The following is a 23,980-nucleotide window of genomic DNA, read 5'->3' on the forward strand; positions in this document are numbered from 1 at the left end:
GTTTTTACAACGACAGGTGAGCCTTCCTGTAACTTTTTCCCATTTTGAAAAGCAGTGTTTAGGTTTGGATACACAACGTGTTTTGGAAGCGGGGCCCAAAAAAGTTACACTGAAGATCTCACCTGACCAGATTGTTCTTCCTCACATTTGCTGCTCTCCTTCCAGGTCCGGGATAAACTTTAGACAGGACGTCTTGCAACAAGGACAGCAGTTGTTGTCCTCCTAACTGAGCTGTGGATCTCTGCAGCTCCTCCAAAGTTACTGTGGATCTCCGTGGCTGCAGGGCAGGTTTTCTTCCATTCATTTCTGTTTGTCCACCACAAAAATCGCAACACATTAAAGATTTTTTTTGTTGTTGTGACATAGAGCGTGTAGAGATTCGAGGAGCATACACATGCTTAGGATGAACTGTACACGTTTATATCCGAGGTGGAGCCCACAATGACCATTAAGGACTGAAAGCCAAAGCAGAAAGCTGGTGTTAAAACACTTGCAGGATCATCAACGTTGCAAGCAGGGAAAAACAAGCCCAGATTAATTGGGTCATTGCACGAGGCAGGGGAGCTTTCAGCAGGTGAGTTTCTCCCTTTGCCGCGTCTCCAACCTGCTGAGAGGGGACCCGGGGGTCTCACCCCTGTGTTTTATCCCTCAGCCAATCATCATCTCTAATAAATGGAACTCTACTGGAAGTGACAGGCTAATTATGCTCACCAGGAGAAGCTGGCTGCAATTAAGCCACACGATGAAACCTTTTTTTTTTTTCCGCTTGTCAAACCTTCACCCTTACAGTCACAGTTGCCGTCGCCTCCCCAGGCTCTTCGGTTAGCGTAGCGTTAAAAAAAAAAAAAGGGAGTGTTTGTGAGCGGGTGGAGTCTTGTCGCGCTGGAGGTTGGTTAGTTCAGGGGGTCTGGCCTCTGGTATTTAACAGTCTTTTGATTAGAATAAATCAGAGCGCTTTCATCTCAGTAAAGGCTGCAGAGATCTAAAGGGCAGGAGCATTTCAACGTTTCCACCTAAATAGCAGGGAGGGAAATCATTTAAGCCTGGCAGCGTGTGGACCCCTGCAGGCTAACTGAGAGTACTGACACAGAATAGTTTATTAAGGGTTATGACTGGAGGATTTCCACTTAAGAGCGACAAGTTTTGTGCTTACAAACTACAAAAATGCGTTCTTAAGTGTTTCATAGACTGACACCAGAAGACATTTGCACATTTGTTTATTATTTGAAGTCCAGTTTCAGATGCATTGGCAGCATCAATTTGCATAGGTCAGGTGACAAGGTAAGTCATGCCATTTGACAGAGTTATTTCAATGGAATAAGAATATTACCACAATTTTGAGAAAATAGTTGGACGAACGACGTTGCATTTCAAAACGTGACTGCAGTTTCCCCAAATTTGTTAGTTTTTCTTGAACTTTTTACACAATCACATGTGATCATTACAATCATTGTTGTGGTTTTGGTCGACTATATGAATGGCTCAGTTTAACTACTGCTATAAGTGAACAGAAAAAAGGAAAATCAGATTGTCTGAGTCGAAATGAGAAATTATAAGTTATTTGGGATAAAACAGGTACCCTAAAGTGACGCTTTATTATTCAACTTCGAAAAGGTTTCATAGATGATATAATTATTTTGATTATTGTGGAATGCCCTACGACTTTGATGCACATCCTGCAATATGACAACAACAAAAAAATGAAAATTAAAAAAAGACCTCTACACCTAAACATCCTTTACATTTCTTAACATTGATCATTTATCCTACTTACAGCATGCTTGTGAGATTTTTGCAGTTATCCTGAAACTACCCAAAAGCCATTTATTACCCAACATCATTCACATGTAAGAAGGTCACATGTTTTCTACATATAAGACATTCTGGGTTGATGATCTTAGGAGTACCATGTTTGGTACGTAGGCTGGACTGTAAACATTATTTTCCTCTTCTTGAATAAATACTTGAAACACTTTCCACTCACAACAAGCACACTCAAGTAAAAATAATAATGATTTAAAAAAACAAAAAAACAGAATAAAATTCACAGCTCTGGTGGTTTCACGTGAAGCAGACAAGTTCATTTGCAAACTGCTAGTGAGGCTTTAGATCTTCGACTCGAAACATCTATTCTGCAGCACCTCAGTGCACGTTAAGTGTAAATACACAATCAAGTATTTCACATAGTCCATAGTACTGCAGATTGGAATAAAAACAGTACAAGGCAGTCCAGTTCTGGATACAAGGGGTGGTCCCAGTTCCTTCCTGAGCTTCCAGTTTAAACTCTAGAAAGACGAGGTGCAAAAATAAGAAGCTGAGATGAACAAACACATAAACCACTGTGCTTTCCATAAGTATTCAAACACATTAAGCTTTTTTATGTTTCTTTGGAACATCAAATGTTTTATTATTGGGATTTTGCCTCAGATTAAAAGATGCAGTGCACAATTGTGACACATCTGAGCATTTGACCCACTTTACTGTTATGCGCTACTTTATGTTGGGCCAGTCACAAAAAACAAAAACAAATTGAAGTTAGTTGAAGTTTAGAAGTCTAACAGTTTAATCGTACAAGACTATTTTCAGAAAACGTTACCTGTTTGACATTTTCTGACCAGCAGATGGAGCCAAAGCGTCATTTCGTCGCAGAACCTTATTTGCAGACTGGAGTCTTTTCACATGAACAATATGGTGATCCTAAATTAAGAAAAGAAAAAATAAATAAAGAAAAAATAAAATAAAATAAAATAAAATGAAGTTCTGATGTTTACGCAAACGTGTGCTCAAACGGACTTACCGCACTCTGCCTGTTGATTGGACAGGGTGGCGGAGGTCTCTTCGGAGGGTCCGGTCGCACCTGTATTTTAGGGTTTTGAGAAAGTAAAGATGGAGGCCCTGGAAATATTGGGGACGTCTGGCTGGGTCTCTGTCCAGCGTCCTGAGCTGCCTTAAAGAGAGGCTGGGTGTGTCCCTGAGGAGATGTTTGCTTCTGAGGAGGACGAGCTGCAGGTGGGAAGGGGGCCGGCGGCTTCTTTCTGATGTCTTTGTGCTCGGCAGCGTAGACAGGGATGGGCGGAGGCTTCACCGCCGGCCGAACTATCGCCTGTTTGGGTCTACCTGAGCACGACGGGCTCGGATGAGGTGTAGACTGTCCGCGTAAAAGAAAACAACAAAGTTCAAGGACTTCTACCAAGACACAACGCATCACACACTCATATCGCCGTCATTATGCACACGAATGCTCTTAATTACCAAATCCTGCTTCGCTAGGAAAGTTGGGTTGGCATGACCGATGACGTGAGAATCAGTCTCCATGGGTTTATCTTCAGCTGCTTCTGAACATCTACAAGATCAATCAACCACAGCGGCTACAAATACAACATGAAACTCGGAAGGGAACAACACATATCAACACCTGTTGCTGTAAATCTTTGGTATTTATCGTTGTGACGTTACATACTTTGGCACTGGCAATGGAGGAAAGGCCTTCAGTGGGCCGAGTCTACGTTTGTAGCAGAACCAAAGTCCGAAAGTAGCCAATACCACGAGGAGAACCAGAATAAGCACCGATGGCAGTAGAACGCCTATTATTGGAGTATAACAATAAAAAGCAAACAAAAACATTCAGTACAGGACGAAGATTTAATTTACTGGGAATAAAGTTATACAATATGGCAGCACATGAAACCTCAGCTGGGTTCTGTACCTGGATTCCTGGGAGGTCCACTGTCCAAACTCCCCCCAGGCCCACTCTGGTTGCACCAAGGAGGAGCCCAGCCCGGGTCGCAGTGGCAGTTATGGTTGTTGTTGCACAGCTGGAAAGAGAAAAAACGTGAAACATGAACATGGGAGGCCACTGTCCTGAAAACGTCAGCCTTTATTCCAACCACAGAAAAAGGTGCAAACATTTTAGAATGACGAAATTCCTTCGATTAGATTTGAAGTTGACTTAAGTCATGTTCAACAACAGGAACGCCTTATCTTAAAAGCGTGAAACAAGTGAGTCACCATTGGCTTTACCGTTGTTTGTTCAGAGTACATTAGTAGTTCTAGCAGAATTATCACATAAAAAGAGCCTTCAGAAAAACGCCTCTAAAACTGGCAGGCATATAGAAACGATGAGGTTTTCTCTAAAAATGCAGAACAAAGACAGCCAACTGTTTTAAACAAAATAAACATATGTTGAATGGGTGCACAGCTTGTGACCGACACAAAAAAAGGAGTGAGTATTTCTACTTTCCCAAAACATCCTACTGTGGAGGGAAAGTCAGGGAAACTTGTCAAAGTAAACCAGACGGATTTCTCCTCATCCACCAAACAGCTGGGATCTTAGTAGTGCTTAGCTTCTTTCTTTCATGTTTTTTTTTTTTCAAACATTGTTTAACTTAGAATATGGGAAATATAAAAGTTACATGTCTGAAAATGACTGAGAAGTTGGAAAAATGATATATTCCCTTTGAAGCATTTTAGGGATTTAAACCTAATCAAATTTGACAATAAAAATACAAATTTAGAAAACATTTTTAGGGTGTGTATTTTGCCTTCTCTCTAAATTCTCCTCTTAGAGATTATAATAGTAAAATTTTCAGTAATCGTTAAACTACTACATTATGGTAACAGTACGTAACGCAGGTAACATTTGGGAGAAAAGAAAGAAGCTCCCACACGGTCCATCCAAGTGTCACCTTTGACACTCTTACTTGACTGTGCTCATAATTAAAGCAGTAGAATATTAGGAAAACAAGAAACTGACCCAAATTTTCATAATTTCACTTTATCCTTTCAATAGCACCTTAAAAATTAGACGCTACCAAGTACGGCAGCCAGTGCTATGCGACTCTACTATTGTGCACGTCAAAAATGCAGTGATAATTGGGATTCCAAATATTTTTCAGCACGACTATTCATTTTCTGCATCTTAGCATTAGTAGTAGGATTCCTACAGTATCGCGTTGTATTTTCAAAGGGAAATAATTGAAATAGTTCTGCTGGCCCCGCTGCCAAGGACGGCTACTTTCCATAATTATAGGCCAGCAGCCAAATAAATCCATCATTTCTGCTGCGACACACTGGGACCTACTCCGTGTCCGTGGCACTTGGCATTGCACTCATCCGCTCTCAGGAACGATGCATTGCGACACTCTCCGTTAAAGCAGATCTGTTAGGGGTAAAAAATAAAAATAAAAAAAGAGTTCTGTGAGGAAGAACATTAGAGAAGTGGCAAAATAAAATGCAATAATCATGCAGTAAAAAAAAAAAAAAAGAAGATGATAAAAAAAAAAAACAAACAGAAAACACTTCAAAGACAGAGGATTTCACACTTCGCTAGTTCTGGAAATCCCATTTAGCATATTTTCACGCGTCTCACAGAGTTATCAGCACACTTGGTTCCCGTCATGACCAGGCCCGGGTCCAGAGTGTCGCCCTGCGGCTCCTCGTCCCCTTGGCCGAGCTTGTACACGTGCGTCCCCAGGCACTTGTACTCGGTCCTCTTGCTGTCCACTTTGACCGTCGTTTCTATGCGGACTGCGTTGTTCTCGATGGGCTTGGCGGCGGAAGCAGAGCACTGGATCTTGCCGCATTTTGCATCCCTGGAGTGCAGTGATAAAGACGCACATTGGACGAAGGAGGGCCAAAGGAACACTTCCTGAATTTTTCCTGAATCTTCACCTGTCTCTGCAGCGCCTGTATTTTCCTTCTTGGTCTTTGCCGCAGTTGCCGTACATGTCCCCCGCTTTGTTTACTTCTTTAAAACACACGTCAGGGGATGGGCGCGCGTCTGTGGTTTGGAAAAGAAAAAAAAAAAATCACAATAGCAATACAAAACACACACAAACACACACTTGTCCCTCTGTGATCAGTGACCACCTGATGAAGACCAGATGGGCTCCCTTCTGCCTCTGATACGACTCCTTTGATGCATCAAAGACTCTCTAGGAAGACTCTGTTACATCAGAGGCTGATTAGGGGACATTATTGAAGCAGCTCACTTCACCTAAACAGCCTCAATATTTGGAGGTTTTATAGGATAATACAAAAGAATTAAATAATTGACTAATTGTGTAATTAAGTCCAGCAGAGAGACGAACATCTAATGTAAAGTTAAGAGCTGATGCTTTAAAAAGGTTTTAAAATAGAGCAATTTAGATATCAAAATGATTGTTTCCTGAACACAATCCACAATAACCTGACTGCATCTAAAGAAAAATACAGATTGGGTGCTTTTGTCTAAAGATATTTCACTTGGCTTGTATTTGAAATGAATGTGAATGGGTAAGATTATCAGAATCTTTATAGGAAATTGGCCTGAACTACTGCTTCATCACTTTCATCCACACATTATTCAAGACTCAGAAAAACTACTTTACTATATGAAAAGTGGCTTTTTAGTAGCTGTAGTAAATACAAAAATATAAGAACTTAAAAATATCATAAAATTTAAGCGCGCAGCATTGAGCAGAAGTTTTCCAGCACGGTTTCCATCCATGGAGAGAGACACTTTCTGAGAAGAAACATTTAAAGAAGGTTTTCAAGGGGCTTACTCTTTAGGTTGATCTTAGGAACTTTAAATTAGTAATGAATTGTTGTTCCCCTGACGCATAGATGAGATGTGACACAGACGACTTTAACTTATTCCTCTTCAAAATGGGGAAGATATATGATGTCTTTTGATATTTGTAACTTAGGAAATGATTAGACTGGATAAGGAATCAAGTCAAGTTTATCTTGCCAGCACACTGTCAGCAGGATGGTAGGGAATATAAAGAAACATATCCAATACTCACTGCTATCTAACTACTTTGGGCCACCAGTTTTCCAAAAGAACTACTGGATTCTGTCTACTTGACTTGCCCACTGGTTGTTCAGGAGTGTTGCAAAAAGCAAAAACACATTTTCTGTAATGATGTCTGCTCATCTCTTCCTTAACCTTCCAACATGAACCAAACACTCCAGGTGGGTCTGGTCATAAAGAAGGGACGTGCTTGTGGAAAACTCCTGCCCGCTGTTAAGAAACACGGAGAGCCGGTGACGCTGTGGGCCTTTTTCCCTACCAAAATCCACGGAGAACCTTATTAGTGACTGGCATCATGGACTCATAGAAAAAGTAGGACGTCTTAGTGGTCTCTGTCATAAAACTGAATACGGATTGAACAGGCTAGCCTCTCCAATGCTAACACTAGCCTATCTAATAGTAAAGCCAACCTACAGTATCTGTGATTGTAGCCTGCAGAGGAAATGGCCAATCTAGTTTATGACCAGCCTAGGTATGCTAGTTGTTAGCCTGTCCAAAGCTAACACAACTAAGTATTCTCCTCTTCATTTGCCAGCGCTGGTTGCTTAGTTACCATGCCTACCCATCATTAATCAGACCAGTTGCTGGCTTCAGAATGGATATAGGCTCCTGCAACAAGGAAATAGCCACAGCTGGGTGCGCAATAGTTTTAATTGTGGCGATAAAACCACGCCATAAATGATGATCTTGGAGCTGAAGAGGTCATAAGAAATTATTCTGTATGATCTATAGGAGTGATCAAAGATCCCTTTTTCTGTATGTTACAAAGTTTCCTATAGGCTTTAGGAGGCTATTCATAATACTATTACAATGGTATGTAAATAAACTTTCTCAAATTGTGAAACATTCAAATTTGCACATAGGACATGTGTCTAGTTTACTCACCTCGCCCCCAGAGAAACTGACACTGTTGCTCCAGGGTTAGACACATGCCCGTGTAGCAGTAGGCCCGCCCGTGTGCGCAAGTTGTACCGTCCGCTAAGTAGAAATTAGCTGGACACGACTCCGACTTTCCGTCGCAGTACTCTGGCAGATCGCACAGCCCAGAGGTGCCTCGGCAAAGCTCTCCCGGGCTCTTTATCTTCACAGTGAGACACAGAGGGAAGATAAGATGATTCAAAGAAAGCCAAACTTTCTTAAAAACAGTAGTGATCAATCAAAAAAAACAGACGGTGTTAACATTTATAAAAAAAAAAATTGAAAATTACTTTTCTTTCATTCCTTGCCATAAACAGCCACCTAACCTAACCTGCATACCTTACAGTTATGGCAGCAGACTCCGTGGGCACACTCGGCTCCGGCTTTAAGGGTGCAGTTGTTGGCGTTACAGCATGGACTGGTGCATTCCTGTTCACAAAGTTTAGCAGTGTAAAATATCAAAAATGCTGAAAGGAAAGGAAAAAGTGTCTGCACACAGAGCACGTCTGACCTCTTCCTCCCCACAGTCGCATTCCTCTCCGCTCTCCAGGTAACCGTTGCCACAGCGCCGCCCTCCGTACAACGAGTTGATGTTCGGCAGGTTAAAGAGACATTTTCCTCCTCCAGAGTTCAAGTAACTCTTGAGTTCCTTCAGGTTGCAGGGATTGAACACACGGGGAAACGGAGACCTGCAGGACGGAAGAGACACAAACCATATGCTAGCTGCAAAATGAATCGCCTTTCCTATTTTCTTTCTAAATGATAAAGCCTGATTTCACATTATGTTTCATGTTTGTTGCGTTATACCCGGTGGCAGCGGCCATTATGCAGCCACCGTCTTCTGCCTTGGCCTGGCAGCAGCCATCTCTGTCGTGATTCATGCCAAAGTTGTGGCCCATCTCGTGTGCAATGGTGGCGGCGACCCCGACAAACTGTGGCGAGTGATCCTTAGCATTCAAATATGACGTAAGGTTAAAAATTAAACGACAAGGACATGCGGTTGCAACTGCAAGTGGAACGCGAGAGTTGTAGGTTGAAAATTAGGATTATTGTAGCGTTTTTTGTTTTTCTCTCTTACCGTGTTCACGCCACCCGACTGGTATTCAGAGCACATGGTTTTTAGTGGTGCCAAGCCAATAGTGCTGCCCTGGAATGACACCCCCCTACACACAAAACACACCATCAGTAACTGGTTTTGCACAAGATATTTACCAACTGGACTGAGAACTTACAAGGAGTTGTCAAATATATTTTTTTTTATCACAAAAACAAACAAATGAACAAGATCTGAAAATGAAGGTCTATCAGAGTAAAAAGGTTTACCCAGGCCAGGTAGGGGAGTCGTGATCCACATGATGCACCAATCATTAACCAGAGACCAGCTTACTTCATCAAGTGGAAATAAGAGGATTTAATCATGGTCAAACCATCAAAGCTGGTATAATGGTTTGCTGTAGTTATCCAACTCTGGACTGCCTGTTCTAAGCAGCAATGTAGAGCCGGTCTTTATTATTATTTTGTTTTTACATCTTGTGAGCTACTAAGGACTTTCATGTAAAAATGATAGACTCTTCCATCTCAGTTTTCCGGTGGATCCCAAAGAAGGAAGTCAGGACAAGAAAAACACTTGACGAGACATGAGATACTTTTCCAAGTGATGCAAGTGACCGACCACAGCATTGAAGCAGAGGTGAAAGAAAAAGTCAGCTTAGCAACAAACAAGACAAGATCGTGTCTGCGCATATTTCCGTAACATCACCGATACGTTTAATCCCTTTATGAATCACTTTTTTAATGGAGCTATTTAGGATATTACTTAATATGATTTCTTGTGCCATTTTTACTTTGCCATCAACTTTTGGCTACCTCCGGATCATTTTTAATTTGAATTAGTTGAAATAAAATACACACTAAATGTTCCAACAGGTAGCGTACTCAATGGCAAAAATGTACAAAAGTGCAGTTAAAGGAAGCACAGAGATGAAGCTTTTTGGGGAAACAATTAAGTTCCATATGGCGAGAGACACTGACGTGACGAGCTGAGCGTTGTCGTTGGGGAGATTTTTCAGCTCCTTCCGTCTCCAGGACAGGAACGCCGCCAAGGTGCTGTGCGGGTTATCGGACACGCCGATCTTGTCCTGGTCGGTCCACACCTCCAGTCCGATTAAAGCCACACGAATATTCAAAGCCTTGTAGTACTGCGGGGAGACGATGGGGGGGGGGAGAGAACAAACAGGTGCACTGAGTCTAAATCTGACATCTTGCGTGTTTAATAACGTTTCAAACGAGATGCTACCTTGTCAACCAAGTTGGCTGCTCCCAGCAGCTTCTGTTTTGTCTTGTCCAAACTCCTATCGTGCCTCTCGAACTGCAACACAACATGAACCAAAATAAACACATAAGTGACGCACGCATGTGCTGCATTTCTGATTAAATCCATCTTAGTTATTAAAAGGGAATTTCTCAGAGATGTGTCTAAAAAAGAAAAAAAACAGTCCGTGCAATGTGTTAAATAGTTCATGTTTATCAACTAAACATTTAAGAGTAACCATGTAAGATGGAAATTTATAAAAATCTAAGTTTGATCATGTATTGATATATTAATAAACACGTGTGAATTGCACATATATCTCTCCAATTCCTATGTTTAAAGATGCAAAACCACAATTAGCATCTGATAAATATGGCCAGATGTGGGCATTTCCCAACCTATTTCCTTACCTCAGCTCTGTCTGCAACCAGCAGAAGCTCCACATATTTCATGTTCTGCATCAACTCCCTTTTCTCCTGCATACAAAGACGGTTTAATGAGTTAACAGTGTCATGCATTACCCTCCAGCAGCATGCACACCCCTTGAACATTGTATTTGCGTTTTGTCACATCGGAACCACAAACTTCCACTTGCTTTATATGAATTTGACATGACAGCGCAACACAAAGTAGTACACTAGTGCGGAGAAATAAAAGAAAGAGGACACATTGTTTTTAATTCTGCGAGTTATTCAATCCCTCCTTACTCTGAAAACACCAAGTAAAATGTCTTCAAAAGTCACCTCAGCAGCACTTTCTGGCCTCACCCTGCACATGGACTTAAACATTCAGTTAAAGCTACAGTGAAGCTTGAGCTAAATGGATAATGAGGAAAAGGTTTTATCTCTAGAGTTGGCAGCAAAAGCCCAGAAGAACTTACATCAGTGTCCCTCTTTGCTTTGTCTGCATTCCTATGAGTCAGCTACTTTTTGTTGGCATATCTCATAATATTCTCAGTAAAATACGTTAAAATTTGTTGTTGAGACATAACAAAATCTGAACAAGTTTAAGGGTTAGGAATATTTATGAAAGCCACTTTAAAATTTGGGTTCTCATCAAGATGGCAACCCACCCTCCCAATCCGTGGCGACACTGTTCCTCGGATGAAGTCATTAAGCGCGCCCCGATGCTCCTCGTCGCCATAGTGATGTGTGCAGCTCCCCTCGGGCAGACGGAGACTCTCCGCTCTGAACACAGCATGCTGCTGGGCGTCGGTGGAATCAGGAAGAGGCTCTACTAGGTAGCTCACGCTTTCGTTCAGAGAAATCAGTCCCCTGAGGAAACGACACATAAAGTCATCCATCATCACGGAAATCATTTCGCATCATTGATTTCGATGATTACCAGTAAGGAAACAGTGCCAATAATAAACCGATTTCTTTCTACTGTCTTACATTTTCACAAGTAACATGTTTTCAGCTGAAACAGGAAAAAAAAATAAATAAATCCAGTAAATTTCATTTTGGTTTCTTTCACTTTGACAACTTTACGTGTTGGCGGGACAGAAAAGTGTATGCCTCCTGCTGTTGACAAATAAAGATCAGCTGGGACAGACGCGGCCAAAGCGCAATCCTCTCTTGGCTTCTTCGCATAAGCATGCGTACACAACAGCAGGGTCGCGCAGCTGCAGAGAACATCTGCTGAAGTCGGGCGCCCACACATCGGCATCCCGCTTTTGATTTGTTTGCATTCCTGAAAAGAATCGACATGAAGATGTACTCCTTCACTCTCCCTCCAGATGTACAGCCTCGCATAAACACTTGATTTGTTGCAGGGTCCCTCATAAGGGCCTCCAAGCGGGAAACATCAGCAGCTCTGAAGCCGCAGGAGGAGGAAAAAAAACACAATAAAAAAAGCGGGTCTCCACGCTAAGCTGTACTCGATGAACCGATTTTAGAGCCAACGACCTACTGACTCAATGGACTACATGAGAGATTAGACACACTGTGAACTGTTAAGCATTTGGCCCCAGCATTATCACAGTATAAGTGTTTGCGCAGTCTTTTTTTTTTTTTTTGCAAAAGAATTATTCAATTCACAGACAAGCTTCTCAGAAATGTCCCCTCTTGCATACCAAATATGTTTATATTGATTTATAAATTTGAGTACTCTCAGTTTTTTTTTCTCAACGTTAGATATTTGTCATTATCTATGTACGGGGGGTCCTACATGTTTTTCATTCAGAATCACCATACTTGTCAAGACTCTTTTTTTTTTTTTTTCCCCCAGTGGTTTATATAGTTTGTGGAAATTTAAATACAGAGAAAGAAATCATTTTTAACTACTTTATTAGCAGTTATATTTTTAAGTTCCCCAAGACACAAATTACTGACATACTGAAATAGGCTCCCAATTTTCAGAGAGTGGCGTAGCGCCACTTCACAGCTTTTGTTTGGCATCTGGATTAGACCAGCTCTATTTCTAAACCTGTTCAGTGATCAGTGTTTTTAACCAGACTCCATTTAAAGAGTACAGGTCAATTTCAACCCGAGTTTACTGATTTCAAAAAGCAGAAAAATGTCCATTTTACATTTTTGAATGATTAGTCAGTTTGATCATTGGGAAAAAAAAAAAAAAAAAGGTGGATTTTCACAGCACTGTGGGAATCCACAACGCTGATTGGTAAAATCCTGAAACCAAGGTGGGACATCTCAAATCAATGATTAAAAAAAACAAACAAACTAAAATTTAAATATAAAACAATATACAATTTAATGACTAGAAAAACTTACTGTAAGCCACACTCTTAATAGATGCTTGAAAAATATCACTCTGAATAAAATAAATCTGTATAAAAACCAAGATTCACTTCTTATGTTTTTTTTTTGCAATTCTATTTTAATTGACTGACATTCATATCTGTAAAAAAAAAAAAAAAAGGGGATTGTCTGTAAAAGTTTTCATCATCAGGATATGATGGTGGCACATCTATAGTTAGAATACTCAGAAACATTATCACAGCTTAACTTAATCTATTACAAGTAATAGATTAATAGATAATAGTACTAGATTCCACTCACAACGTCCTGTTGTTAGTTAAAGGAAACCTGTTCTCTCCGCCAGCCTCAAATCTGACGACATGCTCGACTCTCTAAGGGCTGAGGAGCTTTTTTTTTTTGAACATTCGATTCTGTGAACTCTTATTATAATACTTGTAAAAAAAAATTAGGTGAACATTCAAAAGTACACCTGCTAAATTCAGACTAACCAGAGTCTGCTTGTGCTTTCAATTGCCTTCATTTAAAGTGCATTATGCAGGTACTTCGTAACCAGGAAGCAAAAGACATAAAAAAAATAAATGATGAGAAAATAATCTCTGTTTTATGACTAAGTGATATTACTGAAAACAACAGCAACCTGCTACAACAAAATAAATGAAAAAGCTCCCATCTGCTAGATTTAATGGATACGTCTGCGCCTTCGTCAAAGCTGTAATGCCCCGTCTTTGAGAATGAATCTATATATTAACTGCAGTCTGCTTTGTGAATTCAATGCACAAGTAAAGCACACAGCAGGAGCAAGACATCTGTAAACGTTCTGTGAATAAAGTTAGTTTTCTTTACCTGATCCCTGAACAAGTGCTGACAGCAACACTGGAACCTTCAATGCCCAGAACCTCACCATGGTAGAAACAATTTTCCTGAAAAACAAAGTCTCGTTTCAACCCTCAGCTTTTTGTTTTCCGTTTTCAATGTAATGTTCTCGTATTTTCAGAAAAAAACACTTGCATTTAACACCGATGCTGACTTTCACTTGATTTGCTCAAGTTCACATTGACTCTTCCTTTTTTCTCAAAAATGTAACGTTTTTTCCTGTGTGATTTAGGAGCATAAAACTGTTTCTTTAGACTCACGGTGCTGGCAGGAGAAGCGGACCGGCGAGCTCCATCAGGGCTGAACCAGATTTCCTGATACCCAGGGGCCAGCAGCTGTCTGGAGGCAGTCAACACAAAGAGGACGTAAACATTCGAGACACAGAGCAGCAAAACATATAGAGACCTTAAGGGTGAACGTGAACCGGGGGCGATAATTAATAAGCAACAGCTGAAGGAACGAAGATAACAAAAGAGAACATTGTATCTCAAGCGGTTCTGGGAGATAACCTCACTGAACCAAAGTGCTTTAAAGATTTTCTTAAGTAAATCCGAGATAGTAAAGCACAAAAAAGATGTCATAAGTGTTCAAATAAATCTATATATGTTTTCCTGAATTCCTTCACCTGCTCCCGTGATTGTATAACTCAATGGTAAAAATGCTTTTTGTGGACGGAGTTAGCTCCCCGTGCTCCAGATTTATTTTTTCTACAATAAAATTTCTCATTTACTAAACAAGTCTGACTCCACCGCAGAGGCTGATAAATCAGTGGAGGTTGCATGCATGTCTGGACATTGAAAAAACATTGCTTTGGGTAAAGCCTTACTTTTGTCTTATCCTCCATCTTCGTGTGTGTGCGCGGGCGTGTACGTGCTTGTGTGTGTTTCAGCAAGGGCCTCTGGACTCAGACCAGCATTGATGCTTCTTTTCCTGTAGTGCTCCTTCCAACTGTGTCTCAATCCATCCTTCCTGTTTTCATTCATAAACTGTGTCTGCCCTACAGATGGTTTTCTTTTGCTCTGCCTCTCCAAGAGTATTTTTCTTTCCTAAGATTGAACTTAGAATCCTTTAATCAGTAGTGCAGCAAATTGAGATTAGAGTGAAAGATGCATTTACCAAATCAAGCAACAGCTGTGACTCAGACCAATTTGTCTGAAATGCATTAGATATTGTACAGTTTAATTTTTTTATATTCATTATCTGTTTCATGCTGCAGCACAAACGCTGGAAGACAATACTGATGTTGTTTTAAACACTGGGTGAAGTTAGCTTAATTAATAAAACAACTGAATTTGGAAATGAATTGTCCTTTCACTAACACGAACCGAATGTTAGCTAGCATTCTGAGCTTTAGCGTTGCTAAAAGCTAAGCCACTATCTCTCTCTGAAGTTGTAATTCAATTGAAATACGGGGGCTTTTTTTAAATTCAAGCTGTATGCTAAGCTCATAGCTGCACTGATAACCTGTTTGTATCTACTTATTGGAAAATCAATGTTAGAGAATGTGTTGCTACAGTGTATGAATTCACAAAAGGCTAATAAATTCAGCCGAATTAGCATTAGCATGGCATTGCTAGGAAAGCTCAGGCTGCTTGTCATAATTGGTCATTTGAACCAATCTATTGTACAAGTGCTCTATGTTTACTGCACCATTTGAGGAATGTTTAATTCCATTTGAAATTCAGACACTACATTAATAACTCACTTCGGAATGAGGAAATAACTGCTAAAACATTTCCTGATTAAGTTCCATCTCCAAGCAAACCTCAATGTCCAATATGGCTTCTACATAAGTTGTAGTGATGATGATGCATTGGTAAACATTCGTATTTCATAGGGTAAACTATGTATTCAGTTCAGTACAATGTCTTTTAGGGACCGTGGTGTTATAGTGTTTGAATGTATAAAATGCTAAGAAGTACCTTTCTATCAACTGGTGCTGCTAATAGAGGACTAACTGTGCTAAGGAATTATCAACAAGTCTGATAATCAATACAATGAGCTCAGAACATTAGCACAGTATTAGTCAACTCAGGCCGAAGTGTCTGATGGTTTAGCATGGAAATTTCTAGTGAAATCCAAACACCACTTAAAAATGGCAGACCACTTTAATAGCTAATTCAGACATCTTTAATCTGTGTCCACCAGTTTCCAGTCATGTATATTTGCCAAATTAGCACACTGCTTGCTTTACATACAATGCATGTCATACAAATTGCATCTCATAAGGATGCAAGTGAGCAGATCTCCCAAAATATCTGTTTCTCTATAGCGTGATTAGGACAAATGAAGGGAAGTCTTTTCCGTCCCCCGACAGACGCCCTGAGGGAGGCAAGCCACTTGAAACAATGACAGCCTGTTGATGCAATCTGCAACAAAGCAAGCCACAGACAGAAACAACTACTTCATCATCCACTAAGAAAGAGGAGGCTCTATAATTACATACATGTCCCACACAGAGGACTTAAAACTGATCAGTCAGTGGGTATGTGTCATCGCAAACAGGGCAACCCCCTCAGCGTTTGGATTTGACCTCCTGACCTCATCTGGCCTTCCTTTAGCTTTGCAACCTCTTGCACTTGATCAAGGAGTCCTGATCTTGGGTTATCATTAAGGCTCTGCGGTTTTCAGAGACCGAATGAACAACAAACTCAACTTCAGCCTGCTGCTACTTCACAGCTCTGCTACATGACGGGCAATTATGTCGTCTGAAAAAGAAACAAATGACTCCGTCTCCATTCTTGCTTCTGTTCACACGCCAATCAGCAGCTCTGTGCCTGAGCAAAACCACTCTGACATACCAATCCTTGGGGATAACCGTTTGTGTACACTAGCAGACTGATGGCTATATAACCTGCCCCAGCGTGACATGTAGTCAAAACACACCATCTATGAAATTATACAACTAGCCTCTACCGCTAGCAAAACATTTGTTACACCCTGGTGCAGCTCCTGTCGGTTCTCAATGGTGTTTGGCAGAATTTATTAAAAAAGTATATGTGTTATCCAATCAAAGCAGCACATATCATATTGCATTATCTTTATGGTCATTTACATACCAGAATGCAAACGTTGGCATGCTCATTCTTATCATCAATAGGGGATGTACCATAGATTAATTCAGTTAACCTGTGTATAAAATAAAGTAGGTAAAAGTGCCACACTAAACCACAGAGGGCGTGATCAGCAGTTTCATTTCGTCTCAGTATTTCCTGACACATAGGAGGTGTCGACTGGTGATCAAAAACTGGAATAAACAGCAGTGCCACACCTGCGTAACAGAAACTATTTTCCTTTTCAACAACCATGTACGCTCCAAAGGCACAATGTCAATTTGACTAATTTTACATAGCAATATTCATAAACGTATCAAACATTAAAGATTGCAAACACTGCCAGGTGAGTTTAAACATATAATTCTGATTTGTAAAGATAAGCTCATTTAACCAAAACAGAAAACCAAAAAAGGCATAATGTTGCCACAGTAATGGCAACATTATGCTGTGGGGATTCTTGTCTTGCAGAAAAAGTGAAGTGCCTATTGTCGATTGGAGCTTCCAGCAGAGATCCTAAACATACAGAAGGAGCTACAAAACAAGGATTTTGATCAAGGTATATTCATGTGGTTACAAATTTAACACAAGAAATCCTCCTTGGATTCTATATACCTCATTAATACAAATAAGTAGAAATCCTGGCTTGTAGATTAGATTTATGTGTAATACAACAAAAAATAAAAACAGTTAATTGTCCTTTCACTTAGTATCTATGCACTTCTCTATACTGATTTAGCACATAAAATCCCACTAAAACAAACAGAAGTTTGCAACATGATAAAATGTAAAAAATAAATTTGCGAGGGATGAAACACTTTAGCGAGGACCAGCACAGCTAAGCATGGCCAGGCGCCGCGAACTTCATTCCACTGCCAAGTTTGAGCCAATCAGCCTGAAACGCATCCCATTGACTTTAGAAAAACTTCAAGCCTTTAGCTTATTTGCATTCCAGTAAATACCATGAGGGCTTTCAAAGTGAGACTGTAAAAGTTCTATGTGTCGGCCAGCGACGTCTGGATGCCTTCCAGCTCTTGGACAGATGCTGTGATTTAGCACAGCAATGTTGCTGGAATCGAGGCTGTCCAGCAAATGAAGCTGAAACAAAGAGCTGGTTCAACGTTGGCAGGAGAGAGACGGAGTGGGGGAGTAATGCTAATGTACTTTGGAGATAGTGATGGGTGGGGACAGGGTTGGGGAACACAGGGGGGGTAATGCAACAGGGTCAGAGGGTTGCATTCTCTCATAGTATCAGATGACATCACTGCACGGAGGTAGGGGGTCAGGAGAAAGATGGCTGACGCAGAGCAAAAGAAAAAATACATTTCTGGACAGTGCGGATGATGTTTTGGGTCAACGCAGCAAAAAAAACTAAAAATAAAGATGATATTACGCGTCAGCTTTCACCACTCCATCGGCTCTACCGTCTTTGCGTTCTCTCGTGGTGTTGAGTCTGTAAAAGTTAGCTTGCGGATGTCATCTGTCTGCGTGTGGCCGCCGACTCCCTAAGCCTCGCTGCCGGGCTCGTTTATTTACACTGGAGTCCCGGGGAGCGTCAGGCGAGGTGAGAAAACTCCAGTTTCCGAGCTGCTCGGTGGAGGACATGACAAGATAAGGGCGAACTAAAGGAGAAGGAAAAGAGCAAAGAGGAGAGACAATGGCCGCATTTCCTAAGGGAGTGCTACATTCAGGTTCATGCACTTAATGATGTGCAGGAAGGGCACTAAGCTGAAGAATGGAGAAAGTCAGGCAGAGGAGGAAGAGGTAGAATCCACACGGGTCCTGTCTGAACCAGAGAGATATAACTCACGCCCAAACCGACCCCAACTGTCGCAACTTTTCCTCTCAGCTCGTCCTTGCTCAACCCTTCTCCTCCGGTCCATGACACGCCCTTTCCCACTGCTTCCTCTCCATCTCGCGGTGTAGTTGCATTACCTTTCGTGCACTCTGAGTCAGCCTGCTCTCACTGATCCACGCCTTGCTCTTAACCGAATCAGCCCAACGCAAGTGCGCTGTGGCCTTTCATTTAGATAAAAGCTCGGGCAGACACACACACACACACGCCCCCACACACACAGACAGAGAAGAATGACTGGGAAGGACAGAAATGGATTGGGTTTGGACTCTGGCCATAAAGAAAACCAACGCTGACAAACACTAATGTCTTCTGTTTTCTTTCACGTTTTGTTGCTGCGATTGGCTAAAGAAAGGATGAGGTAAAGCGGGGAGAAAAGAAGGACAGCTGGAGAAAGATAGCCCTGGAGCGTCACAAGAGACAAATAAAAAGGATGACATCAAGATCATTTCACAGCTGCTTTAGGTTTCCCATTTATCTGCTGACCTTGTAACACAGTTTTGGGTGCAGAGAGGATACAGAGATGCAGCCAGGATACTACCATGTATTTACTGGCAGCGTTTCATCTGGCTGCTCCTGAAAAATCATTAATCTTCCCCCCGACACAAGCTGCAGTCTTCCCCGGCCAAGCTTTTAGTCTCACAGCCATTTGCGTCTCAGCATTGGAAACGAATCAAAAGTACTTTGGGAGTCTTTATTGGGAAACAAAGGGGCGAAACAATGATTTGCGATGGGGGGGGAACATAATACTAGTGCTAAAATTAAAGGATGAAAAACAAAAAGCAGGCTCTTTCCAGAAAGTGTCAGAATTATTCTGTAGGAACTTGAACAAAAAGTATTGTTGCACTCAATGCATTTAGGCATATAGATGTGGTGAGGATGATTTGCCGGAGTTCTAGCAAAGCACAAGAACGGGGACAGAAGAGGAGTCAAGTGAGTTTTGTTGCTGATGGGAGATGGGATGATCTGAGTATTTCAGAAATACCGTGTTGACGTCAAAGGTGAAAGAAGAATGTGAAAACTAGTTTGAAATGACACAAAGGAAACAATCTTTGGTTTCAAAGTAAGTACATATTGTCAATTAAGGCTTAAAAGAACCCTGGAATTATTGGAGCACAATATTTTAGTAAACAGCGGTATCAGTGTTGGTTTTCTTCACCTCAAGAACCTTTTGTCCAACAGCAAAGATTAGTCAGATATGAATGATAAATATTTATTTAAAGACCAAATATCATGATATATTAGAGCGAGGATATCCAACATGGGTGAGCCATGACGAAGCAAACTGATGACAGCGCCCAAAAAAAAAAACAAGGTCTATTTGCTGGAAGCAAGTTTTGTCGAAGGATTGAGGAATTGTTCAAAACAACTGTGGACAATAACACTCTATCAATGCTGCTGGAGTATTTCAGCTTTCTTTCTACATCACCACATGTGTAGCATTATTAACTTAAAAGGAATTTCAAGGTCCCGCTATGGTGAAACTCAGCAGTCTGGAATCAGCAAAAAGCGCTTTTAAATCCCTAGGAATGGTGCCTGTTTAATGGGTCTTCAAGCGACACTTCTCAGACAACATTTTTCTCGACTTCCTCCTCTTCTCTGAATAAATACTTAGAAAAAAGACATTTTGTAAAGTCAAATCTGAGCTACAGATTTTGCTGTTACCGAGATGGAGACAATAAGCTCCAAACCCAAACATAATTAAAAAGGAAAAGTTGTAAAAATGATGACTTGTGGTGCTTAACAGCATGGGCTGGCAAGCTACGCTGTGAGAGTGCACTAAATCTAAATCTGCGTGCCAGGCAGATGGGCTGCAAGACACCATAAAACTCTCGAGGATCCAATTAAATGTTAGAAGTTATGATGAGTGTAAATTTTGTTAAGTATGCTCACGTAATGAAGCAAATGCAGTCTCTAAGTGAAGTGCAGCATTCGAGCTATTACAAACGCACAAAAATACAACAGGACAAAACCTAACTGGATATCTTTCCTTTTCCAAGTGAAACTACAGCAGAAGTGAAATGTTCAGACCTTTTTCTGACCCAGAACAAAGGAAAATTGCACAAAATTGATTTCAAAATGCTGTTTTCTCTTTGCGAGTAAAAGGTTGGATTTCCTCTTTCTTGGAACAGCTTGTAATCCTTTCTTAACACCTTCTCCATCCTGTTCTGAGAAACAGACTGTACAAGTTTTATCTAATCTATGTCAAAACCTCAGAGGCGTCACTTCATCAGTCATCGCTCCTGCTCTATTTTCTGAGCACACATGGTCGGACAGGTTGTGATTGATGAAAATCCCTTCTCCCAGTGGGAGGTGGAGGGGGCCCTAACAGTGTGACCACCTGCCGGGCCGAAGTAGCGGAGGGGAAAATCCCTCGGGGTGGGTGGGTAGGGGAGGAACGTTCATCCAGACTCACTGGAGACGCAGCTCTGTGAGAATCCAAATGAGGAATACACTCGAGGGCAAAAGCAGACTCCGTGGCTGACGTTCATAAAGCCTCTGCTGTCCACTTGTCTGCTGGCTCAAATCCAAGTGATAAAACCTCAGTTCGTTTATCGTAAAACGCAGACCTACCCTGCAAACTTTCGATTAAAAAGGGGTAAGACACTCGGCTCTCGTTCTGCCATCGTCTCATTGTTAGCGGACAGGAACCGCTACATCAGATTGCAGGATGTTCGCTGGAGAGGCACAATCTCACTTCCTGTTAGCTCAAGGCGGACGGATCGGGTGTCTGTCGTCCACCACGACCCCCACCTCTCGTCATCACCCACCGGGGGCGCTGACCTTGTGAACGCGTCCATGTCACAGCGAACATCTGGTCAAACAAACAAGGGCAAGCAGGTCGACTCGCTGATGACTGAGATGCCGTAATCCTATGGTTCTCAAGCACCACTGGTGGTACTTGGGTTGTCATTAGTGTTACTTAGAGAAAATTTCACTCTCGACTGTTTTACAAAACAAATGTGGAGCAAATTAGCTGTAAGGGTAATAAATCACAGATGCAACAGAAGGCTGATCTGTTGACAGGCTACAACCAAGATGAAGACGCAGTGGAAAAAATGCCCCCGACTCCATTCCTTTTACCTTGGATCAAATAACATCGTCAAACCCGACTTATTCGTCCCTAGTAAAGAAAAGCTTCCCACCGCATGATGTTGCCACCACGTTCCACCCTGTGGATTCACAGTGATGCACAGTGTAGGTTCTCCACCGCACATTAGCACATCGAATGTAGTCCAAAACGTTTGATTTAAATAATCTGACCAGCCGACTATGTGGCTTGAGGCAAACTGTAAAAGGACTTTTTGTGGCTTTCATTCACCGGTGAGTTTCTTCTTGCCACTCATTGGGGAGTGCGCTATAGATTCTCCCTCCTGGGCTGCGCGTTTCTGCAGTTCCTCCAAGAAGCCAAGTGTGCCTACTTTTTCCATTTTAAGATGACTGAATGGATGAATTATAGTGCTCTGTAAGATGTTCATCCTTCTCCTCAACTTTCTCCCTGACTTGTCTGCTGTGTTTCTTGGTGTTTATGATGCTGTTTGTTCACTAAGGTTCTCTAGCCGAACACATTTCACTGGACACATTTTTATTGAGATTAAATTATTCGTGTTTGGACTGGATTAAACTAATTTGATGGAAGTAATTTGTTGCAGACTGGATTTTATTTATGGGCATTTGAGTAAACGGGGCTGCCACACTTTTAAGACTATTGTTTGACTATTGACTCCAGTGCATTGTAAGCCTGGCGGGCCATCAGGCTTTACTTGTGCCCCCACCAGGCTAAGCATTGCTTATTTTTTAAAGTCTTTTTTAAAATATTTGCATTTTTTAAGACTTTATAGTTGTTGTTGTTGTTCAGGTGTTAATCTTCCAATCCTTCAATAACACATAATTATTTAAGTGATATTTTCAAATTTCCTGTCAACTTGAAACATTTTTTAACTCAAAAACACGACTGGCTGCTGGATGAATGACTGCCCTAGTGCAGCCCAACCACTCAGCAGCTTTTCTGGGGTAAACCTCGATTGTAAAACAAATTTACACATCATCTAACACTTTGGCCTGCTACCAAAAAATATAAATAAAATATACTTAAGTTTATGTCTCTAATGCAAATAAAACAAAAATGATGCTGTGGCTTCCTGAAGGTACACTCACTCGTTTTTTTCCAGGTGTATCCTGAGCTGCTGGCCCTCGGCTGAGATCAGAACCTGGACCTCTGCCGGATGCTGGAAAACATAAAACAGATGAGATTCAGCCATAGCAACACACTCTGGCTTCACATGAGAACAAATCTCAGCTGTTTTGTCAGTTGGGTAAATATCCAACATTTCTCTCTCACACACACACACACCTCTTTGTTGGCAGATCTGGTGTGTCTACGAGGATGCAGCCACACAGGAGAGGTAACCTCATAACTCTGGATATGTTCGAGGACGCCTTTCAATCTGTTCCGATTGTTTTCTGCTGCAGGGGGAATAACAAAGAATTGGGGATAAACAGGACAAAGCTGCATTCTCGTCTATTTAATTAAAAATAATCTCCAACAAATGCATATTTTGACACCGCATCCCGAAGAGGAAAATTGCAGTGGAAACGAATCCCCAGCGTGCACAAACAAAAGCCCCCCCAAAACAAAACCGCCTCACCCTTATAAACAGCGTCTTCAGAGCCAGCAGCAGAGACTCGGTGCAGAAAAACTGTGAGGCAGAGACACAGAGAGACCCGCACGGAACCGACAGGAGGGGGACGCATTCTCCTGATAAAACAACCGAGCCCACCGAGACGGATATCAGGCTGGTGTTTCACATCAGATGGAGAAAGCGTCGCCAGTTAGACATCGTGATAAGCCGCCGCCGCTGCGCGCAGTGTGAATGGGATGCTTGGAGAGCAGCAGAGCAGAGAGAGAACATCTCTGTCATTTCCAACCCCTCCCCTCTCACCACGCACGGACATTGATCTGTCGAAAGGCAAACCCAGGATGTGATGAAAGGATGTTCCAGCGAGCAATACTGTGGCAGAGACCAGCACGTAAAGGTACGGCGAGAAAATGTCCACTGTAGGCGTGAAGCGGGCTGGAAATAAAACTAATCACCACAGTTGTCGATTTTTTATTTATTTATTAATATTGAAACGTTGTGGTTAATTACTGGTATTTCAAATGCCGCATTTGGATTCTCATTTCGTTAAAAGGCTAAGTCGGCCAGAGGCATAAGCGAACTATGGCTGCGTTCACACAGCAGGTCCTGATGTTCACTTCTGATTTTTAGTTTTTCGGGAATCCTTTTCGTTTGTTTGTTTTTGCGTGGTGAGTCATATAACTAATTAGAGTTTAGATTTATAACCCCAAAATACAACAGAAAATTGTTTCAGTGATGTGGAACTGGGCTTCTGTTATGTGAAATAAGCCTAAAATCTGTACAGCACAAAGAAAACTAAATGAAAATGTATGATGTG

At 41.5% G+C, this 23,980-nt stretch overlaps 1 protein-coding gene across 3 annotated transcripts; it reads right to left on the minus strand.

Moving 5' to 3' along the window:
* Positions 1 to 1,200: 1,200 nt before the first annotated feature.
* adam19b (ADAM metallopeptidase domain 19b) lies at positions 1,201 to 23,602 on the minus strand. Of its 3 annotated transcripts, none has more exons than XM_032554209.1 (23): positions 23,173 to 23,601; positions 22,878 to 22,987; positions 22,682 to 22,752; positions 13,876 to 13,954; positions 13,586 to 13,662; positions 11,095 to 11,296; positions 10,433 to 10,498; positions 10,008 to 10,079; positions 9,743 to 9,909; positions 8,790 to 8,874; positions 8,519 to 8,658; positions 8,223 to 8,400; positions 8,051 to 8,140; positions 7,679 to 7,874; positions 5,671 to 5,779; positions 5,369 to 5,591; positions 5,081 to 5,158; positions 3,707 to 3,815; positions 3,461 to 3,584; positions 3,253 to 3,343; positions 2,798 to 3,148; positions 2,597 to 2,697; positions 1,201 to 2,285 (listed from the first exon to the last, which is right to left on the minus strand). In XM_032554209.1, the coding sequence occupies exons 1-23, from the start codon at positions 23,276 to 23,278 to the stop codon at positions 2,279 to 2,281; spliced, it is 2,832 nt and encodes a 943-aa protein (XP_032410100.1). In that variant the 5' UTR covers positions 23,279 to 23,601; the 3' UTR covers positions 1,201 to 2,278. The 3 variants fall into 3 exon arrangements, with proteins under 3 accessions (XP_032410100.1, XP_032410099.1, XP_032410101.1); XM_032554208.1 differs by having other exon boundaries at positions 22,878 to 22,990; positions 23,173 to 23,600; XM_032554210.1 differs by lacking the exon at positions 1,201 to 2,285 and having other exon boundaries at positions 2,593 to 2,697; positions 22,878 to 22,990; positions 23,173 to 23,602.
* Between the last annotated feature and the right edge of the window lie 378 nt (positions 23,603 to 23,980).

Source organism: Xiphophorus hellerii, chromosome 23, assembly GCF_003331165.1.
Source record: "Xiphophorus hellerii strain 12219 chromosome 23, Xiphophorus_hellerii-4.1, whole genome shotgun sequence".
In the NCBI taxonomy this organism is placed as follows: Eukaryota; Metazoa; Chordata; class Actinopteri; order Cyprinodontiformes; family Poeciliidae; genus Xiphophorus; species Xiphophorus hellerii.